The 19,240-nt window shown below is 49.1% G+C and overlaps 2 protein-coding genes across 4 annotated transcripts in view; both read right to left on the minus strand.

The window, feature by feature from the left end:
* Positions 1–757, minus strand: part of CFAP100 (cilia and flagella associated protein 100) — a 32,569-nt gene extending 31,812 nt beyond the window's left edge. Inside the window, exon 1 of the mRNA XM_032412162.1 lies at positions 748–757. Coding sequence (XP_032268053.1) covers positions 748–757 — 10 coding nt within the window. The remainder of the gene's footprint in view (positions 1–747) is intronic.
* Positions 758–5,923: 5,166 nt separating this feature from the next.
* On the minus strand, positions 5,924–18,551 carry LOC116637050. 3 transcript variants are annotated; one of them, XM_032412246.1, is made up of 3 exons: positions 18,101–18,551; positions 16,973–17,080; positions 5,924–5,994 (listed from the first exon to the last, which is right to left on the minus strand). In XM_032412246.1, the coding sequence occupies exons 1-3, from the start codon at positions 18,376–18,378 to the stop codon at positions 5,949–5,951; spliced, it is 432 nt and encodes a 143-aa protein (XP_032268137.1). In that variant the 5' UTR covers positions 18,379–18,551; the 3' UTR covers positions 5,924–5,948. The 3 variants fall into 3 exon arrangements, 2 of the variants coding, with proteins under 2 accessions (XP_032268137.1, XP_032268138.1); XR_004300411.1 differs by lacking the exon at positions 5,924–5,994 and adding an exon at positions 11,855–11,893; XM_032412247.1 differs by lacking the exon at positions 5,924–5,994 and adding an exon at positions 12,067–12,195.
* Positions 18,552–19,240: the final 689 nt, after the last annotated feature.

Below are 19,240 nucleotides of genomic sequence, written 5' to 3' on the forward strand. Positions count from 1 at the left end.
TCTGTGGGTAAGGAAGAGGTTCCTGCTGCTCAGCTCAGCAGGGAGAGAACCCAGGAGGCACCAAACTAAGGGCTTAAAAATATGGATGTTTTCTCCCCTTATCCTCGATTTAGAGGAAAAGGGGTTCGTTGTAAGACAGAACAAAACAAAACAAAAAATTCTTGGAAGTAAAAGAGTATGAGAACAAAATAACTCCCCCACTTTGAAACAACTGCTGGTGACATTCTGGGGGTATTTTCTTCTAGTAACTTCCAACACCTATTTTTAATAATTTCGCATCTTAAAAAAAAACAAACACTTCACCTTCAGCAAATGCCTGCGAAATTACTAATTCTTTGCGAGCCCTGTACGCAGTTATAACGGGGTGCAGTAAGGCATGGCTTCCCCAGGGCGCCACCATGGGCTGGCTCTTGGCAATTGATTTTCAGAAGGGAGAACAGGGGCCAGGGGCTGTGAGCATTTCCAAGCTTCAGAGTCTTATGCCGACCTGCCTTCCTGGCGGTCTGTCCCATTTTACACCCTCACCAGTGAAAATCCCCTGCGAAGGGGATTTGAAGTTATGCACCGAGGGTCTCAAAATACCTCCGCACAAGATCCGTACTTATTAATGACCAAGAGTAGAGAAGCTGGCCGACTCCATCCTGCTCAGGCCTTCAGAGTGAACTAGAGCAGAAGCGAGAGGGGTGGGCCTTCTCTGGCCAGTGCGACCCCAGCAGTCATTCAGATGGTCCCGCCAGGATGCTTCACCTGCACCCATCATGCAGAGGGGTGGGAAAGCTCCAAGTCTACGACATCTCTGTACTGTTCTTTCAACTTTTCTCTAAGAATTAAATCCTGTCAAAATAGTTTACAAATCTGAGTGAGAAGAGTAAAGAAAGATGATCTACTCCTGGGCCCCACTGAGGGGAGGAAGCCCGCAGGGGCCTCCAGTCAGGTCTCAGCCTGGTTTCTGGAGAGGGGAGCATGTGGAAGGAGGCGGCCCAAGACAGGGAGAGGTCACAGGGGTGGTACTGACCCCAGGGCCGTCAGGGACCTGTGGACAGGAGGGACAGAAGTGGGATGGGGCTTGTGCAGGTTGGTTTGAAGCTTAGACTCTCGTTCCATGCCTAATCATGACTTTTTTTTACACACTGACTTTGCTGTGGATAGAGAGGCTCCAGAAGAGACTGCCAAAGGGCCTCTCTGTCCGCATCAGGAGGCTGGGGAGGCAGGTGCAAATGGTGACCTGGGTACATGGCTTGTCTCCCCCACCAGGCCAACCCCATACCCCAGAAATGATGTAACGTACATTCAGAGATTGCACACAGCTCTGGACAAGAAGGGATGACTCGGGGCAGGGGAGGGGGGAGCTGCCAGGGAGAGTTGGAAGAGGGAAAGCGGCGGGCGGGGATGGCGTGAAGTGGGGAAGTATGGCTCAACCAGGCTGGGTTGTGGGGAGGAAGGTATTCGGGAAGTGACAGCTCTGGGCGCAGAAATGAGGGCCTGAGAGGCCTGGACAGAACTGCCACAGCTCGCCCCCTCCTCATGTCCTCATCCCACTCTCTCTCACTCCCTGTGCTTGTCCAGCAACCCCAGGCAGGGGCCCTAAATTCAGAATAGTGAGGATTGAGCTTGGGTGAGAGGGGCAGGGAAAAGTTAGTCTTGATGTCCCCAAACTACGTGCCAGTAGCATGCGTGGGCTGAATGTCCCATGTCCCCATCGAAGAGATTAATTATGCTAGTTAACAAGAATGAGCACTTACCATGGCCAGACCACGGACTTCGCCTGACTGAATGTTCATAATGACCCTGAGGTGGGAATTGTTGTTACTCCCGGTGAGGAAGAGGGACAGAGAGGTAAGCCGCTCAATCTATAAGTAACAATGTGGAGACTGGCTTCCCAAAACAGAAACTGCATTTGCAGTCCGGTGAGTAGGGAATGTTTCTGAATGGAAATATGTTAATGGGAAGATGAGCCTACAACCAAGACTAGCCATCATTTGAAGCAGATCATTCCAGAAATGCCAAGTTGGTTTCACATTTAGAAACCAATCAATATAATATACCCCATTAACAGAATGAGGGAGAAAATGATATGATCTTTTCAAGGGATACAGTAAAAGTATTTGATACAATCCAAAACTGATTTTAAATCATAGTCGTAGCAACCTAAGAAAAGGAGGGGGCTTCCCAATCTGATAGAGGGAAGTGTGGTGAGCTCAGCAATGGCCCCCAAAGATGGCCACACCCTAAACCCCAAACCGGTGCCTAGATTCCTTTATATGGTAAAGGGGATTTTGCAGATGGGATGAAGTGAAGGACCTCGAGATGGAAGATGGTCCTGGATTAGACAGAGGGGCCTGATGTAATCACAAGGGTCCTTCTAAGATGGAGGCAGGAGGGCCAGAAGCAGGAGGAGCAGGTGTGACGACAGAAGCAGAGGTTGGAGTGACGTCACAGAAACCGGAGCAGGCTGTGCTGCTGGCTTTGGAGACGGAGGAAGGGGCCAGGAGCCAAGGATGTGGGCACCTCTAAGCTAGAAAAGGCAAGGAAGCAGATTCTCCCCTGGAGCTTCCGGAAGGAACACAGCCCCGTGGACCCCTTGATTCGAGAGTTCTGTAAGATTCATTTCAGACTTCTGACTCCAGAACTGTAAGATAATATATTTGTGTTGCTTTAAGCCACTGAATTTGTGACAGCAACCACGGGACATGAGTACAGGTATCTATAAGAAACTTCGAGGGGAAATATTGCATGTTTCCCCTCCAGGATCAGGAACAAGGCATGGATACCTATCTTTGCACTTCTATGCAATGCTGTAGTTAGGCAAGAAAAAGAAATAAAAAGTACAGGATTGGAAAGGGAGGGCAAATAATGTTATCTCAAGGTGATGTGATTGTAGAGGAGAAAATCCAAAGAATCTACAAAGTGGTTACAATTAGATTAGAGACGATTTGTAGGTCTGATTGCAAAGTGAACACAAAACTTGTATAAGATACAGTATCTTCATGACCAGGACACAAAAAGTACCAACCATATGAAAATGATTGGTAAAGGGAACTCCATGAAAATTAGGAACTTTTGTTTATTAAAAGGCACCACCAAGAAAGGAAAAAGCAATCTACCAAGCGAGAGAAGGTATTTGCATACTTAGAACTGGTGAATGATTTGTTTCCAGAATATGTAAAGAGCTCCTAGAAATCATTAAAACAAAAGGACAACCCAATAGAAAAGTGAGCAAAGGCAGGGACAGGCACTTTATAACACAGAGTCATCAGTGAACGTATAGAAAGGTAATCACCCTCATTGGTCACAGGGAATATGAGATGCTAATACATATCCAGAAGGCCAGGTAATAGTAAAAGCATCGACAGTGTGCCAACTGTTGGAGAGGATGTGAGGCATCTGGAATGCTCACACCTGTTGGTGGTACAATTGTTCTGGAAAACTCATCGGTATCTACTAAGGTTAAACATACTACCAGCAATTCCACTCCTTCATATACACCCAGGAGAAATGAGTGCTTCTTTCCCTAAATGGCATGTACAAGAATGTTCATTGCAGTATTATTTGTAATATCGAAAACCCAGAAACAACCCAAATGTCCATCCACTCCAGAAAGAATAATACACTGTTGACATATGCACACAATAGGATACACACAGCCACAACAAAGAAGGGAGTCCTGTGACTGGCATTCCATAGATGTGATGCTGAGTGAACAGGATCAGGACTGCAAGAGCACAGAATGTGACTCCATTTATACAAGGTTTGAGAATGGATAAAGTGATTCTCTGATGATAGCGGAACAGTGCTGTCTCTTGGGGAAAGGGAATGTCTGGGCAGACGGAAATATTCTAGATGGTGAATGGGGTGGAAGCTACAAAGTTGTATACATTTATTGAAACTTATCAAACTGTATACTAAGATTTGTGCATTTCACCTTCTATGAATTATACCTTAGAGAAGAAACCAAACCAAACCCAAACCCAGACTCCTCACCCTTAATGTAGCGATCAATTTAAGCATAGGCATCCATGGGTAGAAGAAGCTGTTGGGTGAATGGCTGATGGGAATCTGACAGAGGGCCAGGCGGTCACTACCTGAACCCACTGAGCATGGCATGGCCACCATCGAGACAGCTGGATGCGTGAGCTTCTTGTGAGAGGTGGTAGGAAGGATTCTCGTGGACAAAATGGAATATCAATCATGTAGGGTTATGTACAATTAAAGGAAATATGAGGAACAGAGGAACCGTTTCAATAACAATGACAATGACCAGGAAGCAAACAGACACATACAGAACGGGGGACATTCTACAGGATAATTAACACCATTTCACAGTAAGTCAAGACACAGAAAATGAAAGGACAAAGGACATGCGGGAGGGACTCTGCTAGATTTAAAGAGAGTGAAGATGATCAGATCTCATTTGAATCCTAATTAGAATGAATCTTCTATAGGAAGACATTTCTGAGATAATTGGGAAACTTCATTGTGGCCTTGCAGGGAAACATCCCTATTTTTGAAAAATGAATATTGTGGGATATAAGGATGAAATAACATGCCCAGATTTTACTTTAAAATATTCTGGCAAAGTCTGGAAGCAACCCAACTGTGTGCATTGATAGATGAATGGATAAGGAAGACGTGATACACACACACAGGAATATTACTTAGCCATAAAAAGAAGGAAATCTTGCCATTTGCAACAATGTGGATGGAGCTGAAAATATTATGCTAAACGAAATAAGTCAGTCATAGAAAGAAATACTATATGATCTCACTCATATGTGGAATTGAAGAAATAAAACAGATGAACAAAGGGGGAGAAAAAGGAGGCAAACTAAGAAACAAGTTCTTAACTACGGAGAACACACTGATGGACAGAGGGGAGGGGTGGGGGAATGGGTGAAATAGGTGATGGGGAATAAGGAGGGCACTTATGATGAGCACAGGGTGATGTATGGAAGTGCTGACTCACTATATTGTACACCTGAAACTAATATAACACTGTATGTTAACTATACTGGAATTAAAATTAAAAAATTAAAATAAAAAAAATATTCTGGCAAAGACAAAAAAAGCAAAAAAAAGCAAAAGGATAGATGCAACAAATGTGGCCAAATCTCTACTGTCCAGTCTGGTGATGGGCACCTGCGTTCACTGCATTTTAGTCTCTGCTTCTGGGCAGGTTTGGATTGTCATAATTAAAAGCAAGAGGGAACACAAGGGGGGGAGGCTTGACGGCAGGGGGCTCAGCCTGGGAGAGATAGGCTCAGGGAACATGCTCACATCTGCGCCCCTCTGGAGAAGGATCAGACTGGCTAGCAAGCCTGGGGGGCAGAGCGGGAGTGCAGGGGCTCAGAGGAAGCAGTACGAGCAGCTGGCTGCCTACCCTTCCTCTTCTCAACAGGTGGCAGCCATGTGCCTCGTTGAACAGTTATACTTCTCAGCCTCCCTTACAGATACTGATGGCCACATGACAAATTTCTAGACTATGGAATGTAGGCAGAAATTGCTGGGTGGGGCTTCTGGGAAGGCTCTTTTTCCAGGGAGGGCTGAGTTGACTGGTGGGCAGTTTTGCTCTTCCCTTTACCCCTTCTCCTTGTCTGAACTCCAATGTGATGGCTGGAGCTACAGCAGCTATTTTGTGACCACATGATAACTTTACAGTTGAAAACCCTAAGGCTAAAATTGGTGGAGCAGAAAGACTTGGAAACTGGTCACCTGAGTGATTTCTTAGAACTGCTGTTTGTGGAGCCTCATGGAGTTCTGGACTGCCTCCCATATTTCCCATTACTTGAGGAAAAACAAATCCTACTTTGTTCATGTTACTATTATTTCAGGTCTCAGTAATGCATTTCCCTTTGCCACTGACACTAGAGACTACGTTGACGAGGGGAGATGTTTGACTCCCACCATGAGGGCTACGTTTACCTTTTTTCCCATGTTTCTCCTTTTTTTCTTCAATGATTGAAGAAGAACTGTTGTCCGGGGACTCCAGCCTGTTCTCTGGGGAGAGACAAAAGCAAAGCTGTGAACACAGTGTGAGGCTGGGGAGAGGCTCTGGTGCCAGCATCCTCACCTGCCTGCTGAGTGGGAGAGGGAACACAAGCAGGGGGAGTGGGAGAAGGAGAAGCAGGCTTCCTGCTGAGCAGGGAGCCCGATGCGGGGCTTGATCCCAGGACGGTGGGATCATGACCTGAGCTGAAGACAGACGCCTAATGACTGAGCCACCCAGTCGCCCCCAGTTTTTTCTTAATTGAAAAAGCAATGCACATACATAGCAGGCATTTTTAACAATGTCGTTTGATGTGTTATGATGAACACTGATATGACATGCTGATATGATGAACAATCCTCACCTGAAGCCCTCACTACCAAATGGATCTTTGTTCACCTAACTAGAGGTATTTTATGCATACACGTTTTTGTTTTTTTTTTTAAGATTTTATTTATTTATTTGAAAGAGAGAGTGAGAGAGCACAAGCAGGGGGAGCGGCAGGCAGAGGGAGAAGCAGGCTCCCCGCTGAGCAAGGAGCCTGATGCAGGACTCGATCCCAGGCTGAGCCACCCAGGCATCCCATGCCTACACATTCTTAGATGCCCCTTACTTTTTTACTGAACAATGCATCTGCTTTCATGCTATAATATGGATGAACCCTGAGGACACTGTGCTCAGTGAAAGAAGCCGGTCACACAAGGACAACTTCTATGAGGTCCCTAGAGTCGTCAAATTCCTACACATAGAAAGTAGGATGGTGGGTGCCAGGGGCTGCGGAAGGGGAGATGGGGAGTTAGCGTTTAATGGGGATTCAGTTTTACAAGGCAAAAAAGTTCTGGAGACAGATGAGGGATGGTTGCACACCAATGGGAATGTACTTACAACTGAACTGTCTACTTAAAAATGCTCAAAAGAGTAAATTCTGTTATGTACAGATAGTTGACCACAATTTTTAAAAAGTTAAAAAAAAGAACATATCTGCTCATATCCAAATCTCATTGCTCCTTAGCCAGGTCCCCTGGTGGGCCGTGGGCCCTAATTTCCAGTCTTATGCAATTTTCAAGCTTGTGCAATGGTTACTCTCTAGTACCAAGTTGAGCTGGACTGTGTCTCACACACCTGGAATTTTGTCAGTCTGACAGGTGATAAATGCATCTCAGTTTTAATTTGCACTTCTTAATTACAGAAACTACTGTGTGTCTTTTCAGATGTTAATCATCCACTTGCTTCTCTCTGTTGGTATCCTTTGCCCATTTTTCTATTGGGGTGTTATAGTTTTTAAATGATCTTGACAATCTTTATCTATTAGAGGACACTAGCTCATTTGTTTGTCAGAGCTGCTGAAGATATTTTTGCTTCAGCTGATATGACAATTTCCTTTGGATTGTCTATCATGTATTTTCCTTACAGGACATTTTCGTATTTGCTTAGCGAAATGCTTCGGTGTTCTGTGTCTGCTTAGAAAGGAATTCTGCATCTGAAGGTTAAATACATTTTAAAAATTCCTGTTTCCTTCTAGTACTTTAACAGAATTAAATTTTTAAATTAAAAATTTTATAGATTTTATTTATATGACAGAGAGAGAGAGAGAGAGAGCAGCAGAGGGAGAAGCAGGCTCTTCGCTGAGCAGGGAGCCCGACCACGGGGCTCCATCCCAGGACCCTGGGATCATGACCTAAGCAGAAGGCAGATGCTCAACCGACTGAGCCACCCAGGTGCCCCAAATTAAAAAGTTTTAAAAATGTAAGCCTACTTTTAGAAAAATTGTCCAGGAGAAACAAGGGGAGGTGAACTGGGTGCAAAATGTCCTCATAAAAAGTGATAAAATTTTAGCACCCTGTCCCCCAACAATGGAAGCCTGGGTGTGGGCTCCGGCCATCAGAATATCCTCCTGCCTCCGGCAGCACCCCAGCAGTGTGGCAGGGAGAGGAGAGGCCAGCTCCCTGGGGAAGCCATCGGCTGACCTGCTCCACTCCAGCAGCCAGGGGTCTCTCCCCATCTACTCCCCTGAGCCACCTTCTCTGCACTCCAGGTACAAGAGGAATGGGCCACCACCGTGGACCCCAGTTCCCGCCATCTCCCTCCTTCACTCTGGGACTCACTCAGCGCCTCCCCAGCACACTGGCAAGCCTGTTCTCCCCGCTGCCAGTCCCCTCCCGCTCCTCCACGGACGAGGGCTGGTGGCTTCGATGATGGTGTGAGTACAGGGTGGGAGGGAGGTGTGGATGCAGTGTTTTTCAGGAGAGCCCTTGGGGCTTGCTGCCTGACTGGATGTGGGCTCAGGAGAGAAGGGAGCACCAGGGATAACTGCGTCACTTAGGTATAAACACCTTCACATCAGGTGCTGCTTGCTGAGGTGGCAGAGAAGGGCAGGAGGGGTCTGGGGGGAGCCAGAGGCCTGGAGCTCAGGCAGAGGTGCTGGGTTCAGGCACCCGTGGGAACCGCCAAACTGGGACTCTGAAGGGGCCACTCCTGATGGAGGTCTGGGGACTAGGAGCCTAGAGGACAGAAATGTGTCCCTGGCGAATAGATGGAAACTGAGGCTGTGCTCATAGTCGAGACAGAGGACGGCCTAGGAACCCCGACAGTAGAGGAGCTTGGCAAGGAGGCCTGCAGAGCAGAGGGAAGGCCAGAGAAGACCAGAGCCCTGGGAAGAGGGCGGGAGAAGGAGGGAGTGTCTGAGGGAGGTGCCCTGGGAGAGGCCTTAGCCACGGCCCCAGAGTGAGATTGGCAGCGTGGGGTGACGGGGCAGAAGCCAAGATCCCACAGGGTTAGGGAGGGGAGGCTAGTGGACATGGTAGGTTTGGGCAGCTCTCAAGGGGTGGGGGGGGAGGGGGGGGGGGGGGGGGGGTGTTGCACAGGCAGAAGAGACCATGCAGCTGGGGAAGGGCCACCACTGGAATCCCAGCAGGACACAGAAGGTTAACATAAGTGGAGTGACTTGAGGGGTCCAAGAAGGAGCAATTCAGTGCTTTTAACAGTAGGAGCCTTGCCCATCCGTCGGCATGAGAGGGTAAAGCAGAGACACAGTCCAGAACCCAAAGAGGAAGCTGTATGAGGAGTCTTGACCACACTGAACAGCCTGGCAGGCCTTTTTTTTTTTTTTTTTTTTTTTGAGAGAGAGAGAGAAAGAGAGAGAGGGGAGGAGCAGAAGAAGAGAGAGAATCCCAAGCAGACTCCATGCCCGGCACGGAGCCCGAGGCAGGGTTCGATCTCACAACCCTGAGATCAGGACCTGAGCCAAAATTAAGAGTTGGAAACAACCAACTGAGCCACCCAGACGCCCCCGGGCAGACCATTTTAAAACACAATTCACAAAACCAATCATGTGTTTACATCCTTTGCGGCAGCCAGCCCCTAAAACAGCCCCCAGTGTCACCGGGCTCTAGGCACTCACACCCTTTAGTACCCCCTCCAGCACTGGACTGTGGTTGGTTTGTGTGGCCAGCTGTGGAAGGGACAGTGTGTGACTTCTGAAGCGAGGGCAGAGAGGACATTTGGGCCCTGCCTAGCCTCTCTGGGATCACCTGCTCTGGAGGAGGTCAGCCCCAGCCCACAGCCATATGACTGAGCCTGCTTGGAGCTGATCCTCCAGCCCTGGTCAAGCCTTCAGATGACTGCGGAGGAGATCCCCTGGGCCAGAATCCCCAAGCCAAGCCCCTCATGAGCTCCTGACCCATAGAAACTGAACTAATACATGTTTACTATTGTTTGAAGCCACTAAGTTTTGGGGTAATTTGCTACCCAGCAGTAGAGATCCAGCGCACTTTCAGGGGCATCCCAGGTTCGGTAGGTCCAGGACCCCGATCCACAGGGTTTGGGAGACCCTGAATGATCTCACACAGCGACCTCTGCAGCTTCTCATCTTGCTACCAGCCTCACCCCCCTCACTACCCTCTGGCCACTCGAAGACTGTCATGGACCCTCCCACAGGCAATACCACGTGATATCCCCTTTGTTTTTTTCACCCCACCGGGGTCCAAGCCCCCTCAGCCAACATCTCCCTCATCTGTTGTTGACCCTGGAAGGCCTCCTGACCCCCTCATCCAGGACAGAGGGGCCCACCTCATGTTCTCCCAGAGATGGCCCTCCCCTCTCTAGCACGTGTCACATCTGCTATTATGTAGGGGTCACCTTCCTTCACAAGATGGGAAACTGCTCCAGGACCGGTGCATTAATGCTGTCTTGTACTTTCTGTACCCGATGCTCTAGCATCTGGGTCTTACTGATCCCATAGGGACTGTCCCTACCTCTCCACCCTGGGGTTGGCCAATCCCTAGAGAAAGTAAAGGAGGTTCCCGAGAGCATGCTTTACAAATGCAAACCCACTAATCCAGAGCCCACATGCCCAGCTCCCATCTCCACTGTCAGGCTCTCATACCCAGGGCCACTGGCCCCTTCTCCAATCGCCCAGGGCCAGGTCCCAGACAACTCAGGACAGCCCCATGCCACAGAGTCCTGACATACTCAAATCAGTCAACCCTAAGCCCGCACACCCTGTGTCACCTGCTCCTTCCCATGGAAGTCACAACAAAGGCTCCTGCTCACAGTTCCCCCACTCCCTCTGCCTCTGACCCAGCCCAGTCCTTCCCTGTGTGGCCCTGCCTCCTGTTTCTAGGGATCTGGGAAGATCACAAACTACCTTTCCAATGGCAGCCATCCCCTTGTCTGCGGATCTTGCCATACCCGAGTAGTAATGAAACCTACATTTTACTTATTTTTTATTTTTTTATTTGTATGTCAATTTTAACATCTATATTATGCCTTTACATTTCAATAGTTCTTTCTCGTTACATTGATCTATCTACGTGGTGTATTCATGATTGCTTTTTTTTCCTTTTTTTAGTTAACATACAGTGTTATATTAGTTTCAGGTGAACAATACAGTGATTCAACACTTCCACACATCACCCCATGCTCGTGATGACAAGTGCCCTCCTTTATCCCCATCACCTGTTTCACCCATCCCCCACCCACCTCCCGTCTGGTAACTATCAGTGTGTTCTCTAAAGTTAAGAATTGACTTCTTGCTTTGTCTTTCTCTCTTTCTCCCCCGCTTTGCTTGTTTGTTTTGTTTTTTAAATTCCACATATGAGTGAAATCCTATGGTATTTGTCTTTCTCCGACTGACATATTTTGCTTTGCATAATGCACTCTAGCTCCATCCATGTTGTTGCAAATGGCAAGATTTCATTCTTTTTTACGGCTAATATTCCATTGTATATACACCACGTCTTCTTTACCCATTCATCAGTCGATGGACACAAGGGCTGCTTCCTTATCTTGGCTATTGTAGATAATGCTGCTATAAACTTCAGGGTGTATGCATCCCTTTGAATTAGTATTTTTGTATTCTTTGGATAAATTCCTAGTAGTGCAATTGCTGGTTCATAGGGTAATTCTATTTTAAACTTTTTGAGGAAACTCCATACTGTTTTCCACAGTGGCTGCCCCAGCTTGCATTCCCACCAACAGAGCACGAGTGTTTCTTTTTCTCTACATCCTCACCAACACCTGTTGTTTCTTGCCGATTTTAGCCATTCTGACAGGTGTGAAATGATATCCCATTGTATTGTTGATTTGCATTTCCCTGACGATGAGTGATGATGAGCATCTTTTCATGTGTCTGTTGGCCATCTGTACATCTTTTTTGGAGAAGTGTCTGTTCATGTCTTCTGCCCATTTTTAAATTGGATTATTTGGTTTTTGGGTGTGTTGAGTTTTACAAGTTCTTTATATATTGTGGATACGAACCCCTTATTGGATATGTCATTTGCAAATAGCTTCTCCCATTCCGTAGGTTGCCTTTAGTTTTGTTGATTGTTTCCTTGGCTGTGCAGAAGCTTTTTATTTTGATGTAGTCCCAATAGTTTTTTGCTTTTGTTTCCCTTGCCTCAGGAGAACTATCTAGAAAAAAGTGAAATCTACATTTTAAAACAACAGGAACCATGCCTGTCCATCCCCAGCTCCCAGCACCAGATCCACGATGATTATCAAGAAGGCAGCTGGGTCTCTGAGGGCGGGCTTTAGAGCAGTGTCTGGGCTGGTGCTGGGGACTCTCGGGTGGTCTCTGAGAGCTGGCAGGAGTGGGGCGGGGGCGGGACAGGGTGAGACCGTCGCTCACTCAGTGTCTGCTGGCCAGTGTTTGTTGGCATTCTAACTGCGAGGTGCTGCGGTCGATGCAGGCAAGCCTCCTCAGAGCCTACGTTCTAGACAGGTGACAAACACAAATAAGACAGAGTGTTGGGCTTCCAGTAATTTTGTGTGTGTACCCAGACATGGAATTGCTGGAACATATCATTCTATGCATACTTTTCTGAGGGACCACCCTACCATTTTCCGCAGCTGTGTACCTATTTACATTCTCACCAGCAGGGCACACGGGTCCGTTTCTCTACAGCCTTGCCAGCACTTGTTACTTTGGATTTTTTTTAATAGCTATCCTACTAGTGTGATGTGATATTTCATTTTCCTAATGACTGATGATAATGTGAGCATCATGTCATGTACTTACTGGCTCTTTGGAAGATCTTCTTTGGAGAAATGTCTATCAACTCCTTTGCCCGTTTTTAAGTGGGGTTGGTCGTTTTTGTTGTTGCTGAGTTTTAGGAATTCTCTATACATTCTGGGTATTAATCTTTTGTCAAAGATTTCCTTCAATGTCTGGGTCTGGAAAGGCTGAGAGGGAAGGTCCTGTCTCTTTAAATCCCTATTGACAGAGCTGGCCGGGAAGTCACCCCACCTCCCGGGGTTGGAAGCAGGCCACCCTCAGTACTGGCTTCTCAGCAACCAAGCACCCAGCTGGGTTTGGGGAGGAAAAGGCCCTTATGGGGCACTGTGGCACCAGCAAGCCATGCCAGGAATGTGGGCTGCCTGCCCCATTGTTGCTGGCCTGGAGGCCGCTCCACAAAATGCCATACTTCACCGACATTTCCCAGTCTCTCCCTCAAGCTCTGCCCTGGAAACTGCATGTGTTCATCTAGCTCCAGAGTTCCAATTTTGGAGTCTGAGAGCTCCTGCGAGCTCTGCAGTTGTTAGGTGGGGAGCCTGATTCCCGGAGCTTCCTACTCTAACATCTCCCACGATGCCACCTCATACGTGCGTATTTTCTTCTTTTAGATGTCATTGTAAATGGAGTTGCTTTCTTAATTTCCCCATTGGATTGCACAGTGCTGGTGTGTAGGAACACTAATACTGATGTTTTGATCTTGCACCCTGCAACCTGGCTGAATTCATTTATTAGCACTAGTGACTTTCTTGTGGGTTCTGGGGGATTATTTCTATATAGGATCGTGTCATCCATGAATAAGATAGTTTCACTTCTTCCTTTCCAATTTGGATATCTTTTCATTCTTTTTCTTGTCTAAATGCTCTGGCCAGGGATACATGGCTGGCTCAGTCAGTAGAGCGTGTGACTCTTGATCTTGGAATTGTAAGTTTGAGCCCCACGGTGGATATAGAGATTACTTAAAAATAAAATCTTAAATAAATAAATAAATAAATAAATAAATGCTCTGGCTAGAACTTCCAGCACACAGTGTTGAATAGCAGTGAAAACAGACATCCTGGCCTTATTTCTGACCTTCAGGGGAAAGCTTTCAGGCTGATAGAATTTTATTGAGGACCTGTTACATGCCAGGCTCTGGGGAGACAGCAGCACGCAAGACAGACAAACACCCCCACCTGGGTGGAGCTTACATTCTACTGGGAGAGAGAAACAAGTAAGAAACGGTGACGCAGGTGGGAGGTAGAAAGCGGTATCAAGAAAAATAAAGCAGAGGGTGACATTTAAATAAATCCTAAAGGAGGTGGAGGAGGGAGCCACAGGGAGATCTAGGGGGAGTGCATTCTGGGCAGAGGGACAGCAGTGCTCAAGACACTGAGGGGAGTGTCCCTGGCCTGGCCAAGGAACATGGGCAGCTGAGTGGCAGGTTTGGAGCAGCCCCGAGAGGGGAGCTGTTTATTGCTTTTCTCTCCAACTGTCTGCACGTTCTGTTCCAGCAAACCCCACCCCACAAGCCCTGACTGGGAAGTCTTGGGTCTAGTCTGGGCTTTCACTGGCTCCTCTTGCCCAGGTCTCTATCAAGTGTCCTCCACCCTCTGCACCAGGGGTGAGGCCTTGCCCCGGGTCTCCAGGGAGGCTCTGCGGAACCAGCCCCTCTGCCCGTGTCACAGACATTGGCATCTCTACTCATAAAAGTCATCAAACCCAGAAACTGCAACCTCCCTGCTTCAACCCCTCTCAACATCTTAACAGAGCTGAATAGTCCTCCCCATGGTCCATAAGGCCCTACCCGAGTGTTTTCAGACTGGCCTTCTGCCTCTTGCTCTAGTGCTGCAAGCTCGTACCAGCCTCCGCCTTTGCTGGCCCTTCCCCACTGCCTAGAATGCCCTTCTCCCTCTTTCATCCTTCAGGATTGTTATGGATAGGCATCAAATGTCACCTCCTCTGAGAGGCCTTCCCTGACTACCTCTCCCATTTAAAGTAAACCCTGCCCCCTGCCCAAAGCTTCCAGTAGGTTTCCTTTCTACTGCTTCTTGGCTGTTGTACATATAGACTGGCTGTTTGCTTTGCAATGCCTGCCTCCCTCGTCACAATGTAAGTCCCACGAGGGGGAGGGTTTTATTTGCCCCTGAATCCCCAGTGCTTAGAACACAAGTGCCACATCCAGCTGGCACTTAATAAGGATTTGTGAATGAAGACCAAACCCAGAGCTCACTCTTCCGATGTCAAATTCCAGCTAAGTCTTTGCCCAGACCCCTTAACGGCCCCTCCACTTGCGCTCCCCGAGTATCTTCTTCCGAATCGGACTTCACACACTGGGAGACTAGCCAAAACCCTAAAGGTGGGGTGGTGGGTGTCGTAATAGTGAGTGGAGACACTAATAATAGCAGTATCAAAGAGCTGAGCCCTTGACATGTATCTCCCCTTACAGCTCACAGTAGCCTCAGGGAATCGGGATTGCTCCCATTCCACAGATGAGGCAGCTGAGGCCCAGAGAAGTGCTGTACTCCACCATGCATGTCTGACCCCGGCGTTCCCGCCCTCAGCTGGGGCATTCTCGGCTGGGCTCCAGAAACCCTATCTGTACCTGGCCCAGGCTCAGAGCTGTGTCCCTAGGCCCTTCTCCCCCAGGAGGCCCCTCTCTCTCAGAGTCTTTCTGGCCCCTACCTTAGTCCCCAGCTCCTGCAGCTGAACCCAGGATGTCAGGCTCAACTGTTCTCCTGGCCTGAGCCTCTGGCCGATGTGCCCCCATCCAGGCTGACTTCACTTGCCTGCCTCCCAAAGGCACAGAACCCTCAACCCAGACCATGGAGATCAGCTTAGGGGGGCCTCTTGTTTGCATGTCACCGCCAAGGGAAGTGATATACCCAGTCTCGAGTGTCACAGGATACCCCCCATTAACTATCCTCCTGGTACCACAGGATGAATCAGTATGGTTTATAAAGCCTTCAACCATCTTGTGCCAGTTGCATTGTTTTGTTTATGTGTTGTGTCTAAAGTTAATTTGTTATCTGCAAACATTTCAAAGCTTTTTTTTTTTTTTTTTTTTTGTAACTCCATTTCAGACTTTCTTCATTTTTCAATTTGCTCTGGAGCAGAGTGAGTGAGTGCACAATCGCAACAGTGGGGACAAGTGTTGAGAGCAGCACGTGTTTGAAACCAGCTCAGCGCCCACTCACATGGACTGGTTAAGTAAACTATACTACATTCACACTATGGGATCACTGTTCTGCTCACAACACTAAAAGTCTAAGGGAACTTGTGATGTATTGTTAAGGAAGAGTCTCCACAATGTCGGGGTTAGTGGAAAAAGGGAGGTGCAGGAAGCCTGTTTCTTGTGTGACCGTTTGTGTGAGAAAAAAACAAACTGTACAAGCCATATCCGCATTTGCCTGTGTGCACAGAGCATGTGCGTGGAGCGCGTGGAGCAGGAGGTGAGAGACTCGTGCCACTGGCCATCTCGGAGGAGGGGATACTGGGTATTTGGGGACAGGAGGGGCCTTTCACAAGAGGGGGCTTGGAACACTTTTTGAATGTTGAACCATGGGAATCCTTTACCTATTCAAAACCAAATTAAATTAAAAGCTGACGGAGGTAAGGAGCACCGAGGCACCAGCAGGCAGTACTGCCCAGCCTGCCCGCCTCAGCCCCCACAGCCCCCAGAGGGGCGCCAGCAGCTTCCCTCCGTGCTCCGGCGGGGGCACCTGGCTGCAGACGTGGCACTTCGGAGGAGGCAGGACGTCTCCCACGAGGGCCTGGGGCCAGCTGCTACTTCCTCTGGGCTCAGCCCAGTGACCTTAGCTGCAGAGAGGCTGAGAGAGACCCACTTACACTATGGTGCCTTCCACAACGTTATGTGGTGAATTGTGTCCCCCGCCCCCCACCCAATTAACATTTTTGAAGACTTGAAAGCCTAACTTCCAGCACCTCACAAGGTGACCCTGTTAAGAAACAGGGTCATTGCCGCCGTAACTTAGATGAGGTCATGCTGGAGTAGTGTGGGCACCTAATCCTATATGACTCCTGACTCTAATTAAAAGGGGAAATTTACAACAGGCACGCACACAGGCAGAACGCCATGGGATGATGAAGGCAGAGATAGCAATGACACGTTCCGTCCAAGGAACACCAAAGATTGCCAGCAAACAACCAGAAGCTTCCTAGGAGAGGGCCTGGAACAAACTCTTCCTCTCGGCCCTCAGAAGGAACCAACCCTGTCAATGACACCTATATCTTGGACTTCAGTCTCCGAACTGTGAGACAATAAATTTTTGATGTTAAAGCCACAACTGGGTGGTGGCACTTTATTACAGCGGCCCTAGGAAATAAAGCCTGGAGTTTCTAGAGAACCTGGCATACCTATGATCTCTGCCTCATGGCCTGATTTGGAATCACCTTAACCCTCAATTAAGTCTGGATGTCACTGTCCCAGGCTCCCGAGGCTGTCTTTGACTCTGAGCCCACACCAGCCCCATACTTACTGTTGTAAGTCATACCCTTGGAGACCACAGTAGACACGATCTTGGACATCTGGGCAGAGGAACAAAGGCTTGTTGCAAAGCTTGATTTTGGCTAAAGGCGATTCCAACCTGAGGAGTGACACAGTGCTTGAGCCAGATGATCCCCAGGCCCTCAGCAACCCTTGCCCCCAGGTGGCTGAGAACACTTGGCATTTACTGAGGGCCTGCCATGTGGCCAACACCCATAGCTCCCTGCCTCCCCCTTCCTTCACCCTCTCTCCCCTCCTTGACTTAGTTCTAGCTGCCCTGCCTAATCTTCCTGTTTCTAGAACATGCCAACCTTGGTCTGCCTCAGAACCTTTGCATATACCACCTCCTTAGCCAAAAAATGTTCACTCACACCCAGCTGGGGAGGAGGGTTCTCTCCCTTCAGCTCTGAGCTCAGGTCACCCACTTCAGAGACACCTTCTCTAACCACTCCATTCCAAAATGGTTTCTTTCTCCCCAACTCCATAGGACCTCACTTTACTTTCTTCTCTGCAATTATCACTATCTGATTTGTCACTTTAAAAAAAAATCGGTGCATTGCCTATTACCCCTTGAATGTAAGCTCCAAGAGAACAAGGGTATTTTCTCATTTGGAGCCAATGCGCTCATCAAGGTGCCTGGCATAGCCTTGGAGCTTCTTAACTATTCATTGAATGAATTTTTCATTTTGCAAAGGAGGAAGTAAAGGAGAGATTAAGCGAGGTGTCCAAAGTCATACAGCAAGGAAGGACCGTAGCTGGGATTCCAGCCCAAGATTCCTTGACTCCAAAGCCTGCGCCCTTCCAGCAGCATTCTGCTACAACCCAGGCGGAAAGGAATCCCGGTCCTGAAGAGGCACTAGTTAGCAGCGCCCCGTCTCCCTGCGCCCCAACTCGGCGGGGATGCGCCGTGGGCCATACAGCAGGGGTGCACAAGGCAAGGAAGGATTGAGGGATGGCTAGGTAGATAGGTCCGTGATAAAGCCAATCTAGCAATGAGTAAGGAAGGGCGGGCAGCCTTGCAAAGGGGCCTTGCAAGGGGCGCCCGAGGAGCCCGCCCCAGGCCTCGCGCACCCCCGACCCGACGTCGCGCGCAGCCAGCGGCCCCGCGCGCCCAGGCTACCTCCGAAGCCTCCGCACGGCAGTTCCCTGCTCCCAGCGCCCGGGCGTTCCGTTTACGTCGCCAAGGCAACCATTCTCCCTGCCCGCCAGGGCGGTGACGTCACAAAGCCAAAGAGCCCCGGCTGCGTGGGGGTGGGGCCTGCGGGCGGGTCCCGCCGCTGAGGAGAGGCCGGGAGCCCCGCCGTCCGAGGTCGGGAGCCCAGCCGTCCGAGGTCGGCGCGCCTCCTGGACAGCGTCTGGGATGGGGCCTGGGGCACAGGAGTTTCCTTCCTCCGTCATTCCTTATTCCGCACGCCTCCTGCTCTTTTCCTTTCGTTCCCGATTCATTTAATCAGTGTGCACCTCGGGATGCATGTGGTGCAAACACAGACCTGTCCTTTCTGCCGAGTCGACCTCACTTTCTAGAGGGGCCGTTCTTAAAAGTACGGTCCCGGGGCCGGCAGCAGCAGATAATGCCGGGAACTCGTTAGAAAAGCAAAAGTTGTGCCCGCCCCTGAAGCAGAAAGTCTGGGGGGCGGAGCCGTGCAAACTGGGTGGTAACCAGCCCTCCCCGTGAATACAATGCTGGCTGAGGCTTGAGAATCACTACTCCAGGGAGTGAATGAGACTATTCTAATAAAGACACAGAATGACAAGGGCTATCAGTAGACAGGGGAGGGACGGGGTGATGAAGAGCAGGGATCCAGTTTAGATAGCCCAGATTCATTAGCTGATGGGGCCATGGGCTGTAGGTTGTGCCCTCTGCCTTCCCAGCTCAGGTCCCTGGCTCCTCCAAAACAGGAGAACCCCTCCCGGGGTTCCCACCATGGTCACCAGATTGTCCCACGCATCTAGGGAATTTGCAGATTGACAAAGCTTGCTTGGAGCTGGGGCACAGTCAGGGCTCTGTCTTTCTAGCGATACTCTGTGCTCTGGAACAGTCTGTAAGCAAGTGAGTGCCGGTGAGAATCCCAGCAGCTCCCGCTCTGCCCACGGCTGGTGTGGTGGGTAGGAGAGCAGTGCCAGGGAATGTGGAGGGGCTCTCTGCGATGGAAGAGACGGGGATCCCTGAATCAGCACTGGAGGACAGCATCCCACTGGCAATATCTACAGCTGGCTTTGTACAAGGGAGGAAGGACAGTTTTATTATGTCAAAAGCCAT

Source organism: Phoca vitulina, unplaced genomic scaffold (genome assembly GCF_004348235.1).
Source record: "Phoca vitulina isolate PV1807 unplaced genomic scaffold, GSC_HSeal_1.0 scaffold13, whole genome shotgun sequence".
NCBI classification, from domain to species: domain Eukaryota; kingdom Metazoa; phylum Chordata; class Mammalia; order Carnivora; family Phocidae; genus Phoca; species Phoca vitulina.

Excerpts from the sequence above, each read along its gene's own strand:
- LOC116637050 (XM_032412246.1), bottom strand. The coding sequence starts at position 18,378 with ATGACGGAGGAAGGAAACTCCTGTGCCCCAGGCCCCATCCCAGACGCT. Across the intron at positions 17,081-18,100 it reads GCCGTGCGGAGGCTTCGGAG|GTTGGAATCGCCTTTAGCCA; the intron begins GTAGCCTGGGCG and ends GTCACTCCTCAG. Across the intron at positions 5,995-16,972 it reads CAAGGGTATGACTTACAACA|AGAACAGGCTGGAGTCCCCG; the intron begins GTAAGTATGGGG and ends GTCTCTCCCCAG.